The 8,276-nt window shown below is 34.2% G+C and overlaps 1 protein-coding gene across 3 annotated transcripts in view; it reads right to left on the bottom strand.

Annotated features, from left to right (window-relative positions):
• The window catches only part of LOC110025333 (metal tolerance protein C2), a 28,388-nt gene extending 24,761 nt beyond the window's left edge, over positions 1 to 3,627 (bottom strand). For all 3 annotated transcript variants that reach the window (XM_020725758.1, XM_020725759.1, XM_020725760.1), the window contains exons 1-3: positions 3,112 to 3,627; positions 312 to 420; positions 147 to 186 (exon numbers count right to left, since the gene is read on the bottom strand). In XM_020725758.1, the coding sequence (XP_020581417.1) occupies positions 147 to 186; positions 312 to 420; positions 3,112 to 3,559 (597 nt within the window). In that variant the 5' untranslated portion in view covers positions 3,560 to 3,627. The remainder of the gene's footprint in view (positions 1 to 146; positions 187 to 311; positions 421 to 3,111) is intronic.
• Positions 3,628 to 8,276: the final 4,649 nt, after the last annotated feature.

Below are 8,276 nucleotides of genomic sequence, written 5' to 3'. Positions count from 1 at the left end.
GGCCGGCCCGCGGGCCGCGTTTCAGGATAAGCAGCTTATCCTGAAACGCACAAGCTGCCCCAAACGGACCCTAATATAAATACATATTAATTTCACCCAGAAATCATCAAGAAATTAGAGAGATGATCCAAGTAATAAGAACTCACAGCATTTGTAAAAGCGGCTAAAACTTCCAGCCTCTTATACCTACAGAATAACAGAGGTTGAAATTCAAAATAAATTTAGATTCCATAAATAAATCATTAAAAAATTATCTGCAGCAAGCCTTCAGTATTCTGCAGCAGTAGAGTAATACTAAAAGAGAAGCTCACCCATAGGTGTATGTTCCATCAGGCCTTTTCTGAGTAGCAATCATTGCAAACAAAGAAAAAGTTAGGAGGCCACAACCAAATGTCAAGTGGAAGGAATCTGAAACAAGACCTGAAATAAAGTTAATGAAGGAAAAAAACAGACATGAGTAACAGGAGTAACTCGCATAAAGAATCATCACTAAGAAAATTAAGTACCATGCATATTAGCCTTAATATAGAGTGATTGTATAAATTACATTGATAGATTTCTGCAAAAAAATAACTTGATCAGCTACTGGATATATGAGCCAGCTCAAAAGCTGTCAAACCGAGTCTTGACAAGCTTCTCAAACTCGCAGTTCGACTCCTAAGATCTCTAATGTGTCAAATTCGAGCCAGCCATGCATACGTGCACCCCCAGTTAAACCTATTCTATGTAAGCCATTTTGAACAGCTTATAGCCAAATAATCTCAAGTCTGCCCATTTTTTCTCTAATCCTCGGACACAAATTTTATCAGCCCGTCATCTAGCATATGCATTTTTTACATTTCCTTGTAAATGTCAAAATCACCCAAGTACATTTTCAATCATCATATTTTTAGTAGATAGTCACCTAATATTTCCTCGAATATAATGATTACTTAATTTTTCCACACATCTATCAGAACATTATTTCGCACTTAACTCGGATATCAATGACTTATTTATAATATAATTATTACATCCATACAACATTGTCAGTCTAGTTGTGAATTGTGGTTCCATAAAATTTACCATTTAAAACTCCATAATATCCTTTTATCACACAAACTCCTGAGGCACTTTCTATTTAACAATTTAACATTTAATGCTAAAATTTATATGCTTTTCAATATCTTTAGTCTTTTGTATAATATATCAAAGATATTTAAGTCAAGCATATCAACATGTAAACTATTCTTCTGATAATATTAAATAATAATTGCTGATATTCTACCTAGTTAATGAATATTATATATTCAATCATTGTTCTACTAATATATCAAAGATATTTAAGTCAAGCATATCAATGGGCAAACTTATCTTCCAATAATCTTAAAAAAGATTGTTGTTGACATTCCACCAACTTAATGAATATTATATACTCAATCATTGTTCTTCTAATTCACAGCTTTCCAAATATTTCCTCAATTATTCTAATTTTTCACATATTTATGTATAAAAATCACTAATTATAATTATATCACCCAAAAAAAAACATACAACAAGATGTCTGGCTTTGAAAAAAGTTTAAAGTATCTTCATAACTAATACATTAAATATATGAACTCAATGTTCATACCTAATATAAGCCTACAGTAATTAGAAACTCTTGGATCACTCCAAAGTTATTCCAATACTAGTCAGAGCTTTAATTCAAACTTTCAATGATGTCCACGTATTTTTCAACCATAAAGCACATCAAATCAATTCTTGCAATATTCAATCATATGCTTTATTAAGATTAATAAAAAACATATGAAGACCCTTTCTTTATTTTCTTCATTTATTCATTAATCATCATAAAAAAATAACTTCCATAGAAGTTCTTCATAGTATAAAATCAAACTGTTCTCTAAAATTGATGTGACATTTCAACTTTTATGTTCCATCACACTTAGTCATAACTTTATTATATAAAGCATAAATTTGATTCATCTATAAATAGCAAAATACTAAATATCATCCTTGCTCTTAAATATTGGTACCAAAATGCTTCTCTTTTAATCATTGGCATCACGTTGAACTTTAAAATTTAATGAAAATATTTATTAACCAGATAAGTGCACTAAACCATACAGCTCTCCAAATTTTACTGCACATCCACACCCAAAGCTTTACCTTCATTCATCTTTTTTCAAAGTTAACTCCACTTTATTAGATCAATTAAAAATATATTTCACTATATTGTTCTCTATGCTTTTCCAAAACAATTTTTTTTATTAAATATGCAATTTAATTTCACAAAGTAATATTTTCATATTTCCTCTAAGCCTTCATCTATAAACAAATTCTATTCTTCGCTTTTAATATATTTAACTTTATCAAAATCCCTAAATCTCTTATCTTTTACTTTAGTTATTCTCTATTTCTATTATCTCCTTTTCTCCTTCCATGTACCAAACATGTTTATGTGCATATACATGCATTTTAAATGACCTCAACTAGTTCAAGATACTATTATAGCAATAAATTACAAATTTATAAATTAGAAACAAAATATTGATCCAACCACAGCTCGAGACTGTTCATTCAATCTGATCTAGAGCCGAGCCACATACAGTTATAAATTTACTCAATTCAAGCCAAGCTTGGCTAATTCAATCCAAGTTCAATCCGAGCCAAAAATTGATTCAGTATCTGTTAAATATTTATCTCCTAAAAGCAATTACAAGTCAAGCATACATCCATCCATCTGAATGTGAATCCCTGAATGCATATACTTTTCGATCTGATCTCAATCAAGTTAGATTCCATCTAGGCTTGGCTCACTAAGAGTTTGATCCAAGTTAAGCTTGGCCCGTTAGTCAACCATTGATCAAGATCCGTCACAAATTTTGATCCAACTTCCGAGTGATATTTAATCTTTGAGTCAAATTGAGAGCATTACCTAAATATTAAGTGCCCCTTTTTATAAATGGCTACTAGCCAATTCATTAGCAACCGAACGAAAATATTTTAAGATATCTACTACGAAACTTTTACAGGCATGGAGATAATATCGATTTCATCAAAAATGAGTATTTACGCAATAAAAGAAGTATAAAAGCACACACAAAGGAAATTGATCAGAAGCCTGACCTATACGCCCAGTAATTAGCCCAATCATCAACTCCACCGTAGAGTAGGCCACGTTGAGCGAAATCAACAGTGCAAGCCGCCTCACCTGTCGATTCCCAGACCTTACAGACATTAACACGGACGCCATCTGATACAGAACAGAACGCTTCCACCCAACATTGCCTCCTCCTGCGAAGTCGGCCTTCCCATGTCCTTCCCATGACTCCTCGTCCTCGAAGTGCTTTATACCGATGCTGGAATTGTTCCGCAAGAGTTGAGGCTTGAAAGACCAGTTGCGAGAAAATGAAAACCTCCGATCACCACTGCCAATACCGTAGCCTCCATTCCATGGCCGCGGTGTCTCGCCGCCGGGGAGCCGATGTTTGAACGAATCCTGGGTAACCGGGGCAGCGGTGAAAGAGCTCCCGGTGCCTCCATTAGGCTCGGAAGGAACGGCACGATCGAACATCCCGAGGCGAAGCAATATTGAGCTTCGCCTGATCGCCGAAGACGGCTATTTGGGTCGGGAACGAGGGATTATTGTGTGCGTCCGATTCTGACCGCAGCATTATTTTCGTTTTTTTTTTTTTAATTTCGGTGGGGCCCATCAAAAATACATCGGGACCGTAGATCAGGTGATTTGCGGTCCGGATCGGATACCGCGCGCAAGCTGCGTGCGGTGTCCGATCCGTATGGAATAATTTTTCGTCAGGAACAGAGCCTCTAGGGCTTTCAGATTCTCGAAAAGATGGATTTAAAATAATATTTTTTTTATTTTTCATTTAATTCAATTTGATAATATTTAAATAATTTTGACAGAAGCATAAAACTAAATTAAATATTGTTGAGACCAGAATGTTCTCGTGGATGAGCGGCTTGATTTTAGTGACAAAATACAAAACAAATATATCAATATAAGGGTTGTTGCAGCTCCAATGGCACACAAAATTAGACAAAATCATCTTAAATGATTTGGTTATGTGAAACATTCACCATATGATCATTCGATTAAGACCTTGTTTGGGGCGGCAGTAAAATGGCAGAGCCGCGAGGCGCAACAATATTTTGTTGTTTTGGGCGACGGAGAAGCAACGGCGTGGCTCGTTTAGAGTAAAACACGAGTCACTGGTTCGACCCCGTTACCTGTTTCTCTCTTTCGACTTTTTACGTTGGTGCCCGTTTTTTGATTCCACCCTAACCCTGGGTCACTGGTTCGACCCTCTTCCTCCTCATTTGGCTTTTTAAGCAAGGTGGAAGCTGCGATATTTTACTCCTCTTCCTTCTCTTCTCCCACGTTGCTCACACGCCGTAGTTCTTCTTCCTCCTCTTCTCCCGCATTTCTCATGCTACCTGATTCCTCTTCCTCCTCTATTTCCCAGCGTTAAGCATTTTTTCTTCAACAGATGGGATACTTGTTCGTTGGATTTGTCATGTTAGAACTGTAAATGTTGTTCGGTGGTATGGATGTGTGGTATGGATGTGATTGCTATATGATAGATTGAATTCTTGATGGTTCGATTTTGGGTTTGGTAAGTTGTGTGAAAAGAAAAAAAAAATTGAGGGTGTGGCTTGGGGATGACAGCAATCTGATGTCAGGTATTTTTGAGTTAGGGTCTATTTTAATTGTGGCATGGTCATTGATGTGAATATATATCATTTTGGTGGTCTGCATGAGGATCTAAAAAAAATTATTATTATTGTTGGTGCATCTTAGGCATTGTTGTTAGATTATTTTTATTGTTCTTTGGAGTTATTGGTGGTTGTGGCTTGGGCATTGTATGAATATATATCAATTGAGTGGTTGTAGCTTGGGCAGAAGTATTTATTGTTATTATTCCTCTTTCAACCTTATCTAATTGGGCAAAAGTACCTAAAAAGGGGCTTCTTAAAATGAATATAGTTGTAAAAGTTTGAAATTGTGCTGGCAGAGAGGATCTGGATGTGCTTGGGGTGGTTATATCTTGGGGTTGTGGATGTGGCTTAGGGTTGTGGATGTGGCTTGGGATGACGTTGACTTGGAGTTGTGGATGTGGCTTGGGGTGGTTGTAGCGTACTTGCGTGGGATGTGTATCTTATTAATTTTATTATCAATTTTTTATATGTAATTTTCATTTTTTTTCTTTTTTAGTAAACTTGATATTGGCTGTTATGAGAGGTGTGTACCTTATCTTTTTCTACTATTCTGAAGTAGTTTATTACTTCTCAAGTATCATATATATTGCTATAACAGTTTCGCTGCTCATTGCACAGGGGCAGAATGATCATTTATCCAGAAACAATTGTTACATAACTATTTACAAACTATAAAAAACAAACAGACAGTCAGTTCTCCCGCAACAGCTTCCTCATAGCAGCTTCCTAGAGCAGTTGTTGCAAATCAACTTATTAAATAAGTTGCAGCTGCCCCAAACATACCTTAAAAGAGTGAATATTTTAGTCTCAACTTATGTTAAGGTAGATGTATACCTAAGAAGATTTGAGCTTGCCCGACAAAAAATTGTTTTTATTTATTATAATTAAATGAAAATATGACAATCAATAAGCCACAAAGGAGAAAAAGTATTCATAGAGCTGGCCCACTTAGTGTGATAAAGACTTGTTGTTGTTGTTGGCTATTTCTTTGATAATATTTAAAATTATATACTAGAGGTGTAAGCAAGCTTAGATCCAAGCTCTACCCTTTAATGAGCTTATGAGTCAAGCTTATCGATGCTCTACTCTTTGACTCATGTTTCAAGTCAATTAGGAGTTAGGGCATTCACATCAATGCCTTCTTCGATGAATTGCTAGTGTAGTTCTCTTTCTCTCTACCCATCAATCCCTTTGTGTTCTCTGGTGACCGTACATAGAAATTTCATTAAAGATGAAGAACCAACATGTGAGCTTATTTTCAATGCTACAAATCGAGCTTGAGCTTGAATTAGACATGGTTAGAGCTTGGTTGAACTCATTTACACTTCTATGATCAACCATGAGCAATGTATTTGCACTTAATAAAGACTCCAAAAGTGTCACTCAATACATGGTATCCTAAATCTTTAGGACAAGGGATACTAGCATGTAATTTTTTTTTATTATTTGAAAATAACCTTGTTAGTTGAATTTGTAAAATTTGTTCTAAGAGCATTGCCCATGAAGACGACCTGTGGGTGCTCCTGAGCACAATACTCCAAAGTCTAATGCTAAACCACATAGATACAAACGTAAAAAATATAATTTTTCACTACATTTCAATTGTTGTTATTTGTAAGTGTATTGAAAAAGGCTAACGCATTGCAATCATATATATTTTCTTAAAAAAAATGTTTGTTAAGTGTTCTGTATTTATTTTCTTTCTTACATTTTATTGTTAAAAAAATGAATTATTGTGATATTTAACCATGTGCTTGATCGATATTAAAGTACTTCTTCTTACAATGACTATTGTATTGTTATTTTCAATATAATATTGAAAATAATTGTTAAACAAATTATAATAATATGCCTCACAATTCTTCATATCTCAAAATCCAACTACACTTATAGGTTTAACTGCTAGCATCTCTTTAAGAGCAAGCTCTACGTATTGTGGACCGATTCTATCAATATGAAATCATTGGTAAATCATTTTTATATGTTTAATGATGTTTAAAGAAAAATATATTCTTTTTTAAAGCTCATATTTAATCATATTTCAAAATAATAATTTATATCTTAAAATAACATATTCATTTTTAACTTGTATATGCAAACCATTTCATGTATTTTCAATTGAGATGTTTATTTTTTTTGCATCCTCATTCAACATTGTTAGGTTAATTCCACCCATTTAGGGATGGCTTCCTAATCATATTCAGCTCATACTAAATGATAGATATGACATAAAAGCCTATCTTGTGCAAACTCTTTTACACTACTATCAATATACCATTTTGATCTAAGAAAATTCTTTCATGTCCTTTTATAAATCTCACACACACTTCAATAGTAAAATAATAGAAATTGAGCTAGCCCCTGGCATGAATTCATTGTCACAGGCGCAATTTTATCGCTTTTGAAGTTTTAATGGTTAGAAGTCACTTTAGGTAAAATACTTATTAAGAACATTACATTTAAATGTTTTGACATTTATCACTTTAATTAACTCAGCATAGAGATTTTAAAGTTGAAACAACAACAACAACAAAACCTTAATCCACTACGTGGGATCAGCAGCATGAATCCTTTTTCTCCATTGTGTCCTATTTAGTGTCATATATTCATTTAGTTATAATAAATTGAGATCATTTTTTATACAATAAGCCCAAGTCTTTCTAGGTCTACCTCTGCCTTTCTTAACATAAGTCAAATTTAAAACATCTACTCTCCTAATCTGATCATCAGATGGTCGACGCTTAATGTGACAAAACCATTTAAGACGACTTTCTCTAACTGTGTCTGTCACAGGAGGTACACCAACTTTATCATGGAAATATTCATTTAGAATTTTGTCTCTATGTGTATAGTCACTCATCCACCTAATCATTCTCATATCGGCAACACTTAACTTAGTATTATGTTTCTCTTTTAAAGGCCAACATTCAGCACCATAGAGCACTGCAGGTCGTACCACCGTCTTATAAAATTTTCCTTTCGGTCTAAGCCGTACTTTTCTATCACACAAAAGGCTCAAAGCATTCCTCCACTTCAACCAACCAACTTGAATTATACTATTAACATCCCCATCTATATCACCATCACTTTAAACAACAGACCCGAGATGTCTAAATCGTTCACACCTTTTAATAGTTTGATCACCCAAAGTTACACTTCTGTCACTAGAGCTACTACTACTAAAATTGCATTCTATGTATTCAATTTTAGTTCCACTCAAATGAAGACCTTTCCACTCAAATGTAAAACTCCATAATTCAAGTTTTTCCTGGGCTTTTTCTCTCATCTTACCCACGAGAAGGATATCATCAACAAAAAACATACTCTAAGGTACATCCTCCTATAAATATCTAGTAACTGTAAATGTCCAGTAAGACTCCATAACTAAAGCAAAAAAAGATATGCGCTTAAAGCCGATCCCTGATGTAATTCAACAGAAATAGGAAAATACTTAGTCAATCCTCCTTCAGTTCGAACACAAATAACAACTCTAGTATACATATATTTATTGATTTGAATATAAGTGTTGACCTCATTTTTGGTTGAGGTCTAGA

The sequence above is a fragment of the Phalaenopsis equestris genome, unplaced genomic scaffold, assembly GCF_001263595.1.
Source record: "Phalaenopsis equestris unplaced genomic scaffold, ASM126359v1 Scaffold000297, whole genome shotgun sequence".
Lineage (NCBI taxonomy): Eukaryota > Viridiplantae > Streptophyta > Magnoliopsida > Asparagales > Orchidaceae > Phalaenopsis > Phalaenopsis equestris.
Note: the sequence above shows the minus strand (reverse complement) of the source record. Positions and strands in the feature narration are given on the sequence as shown.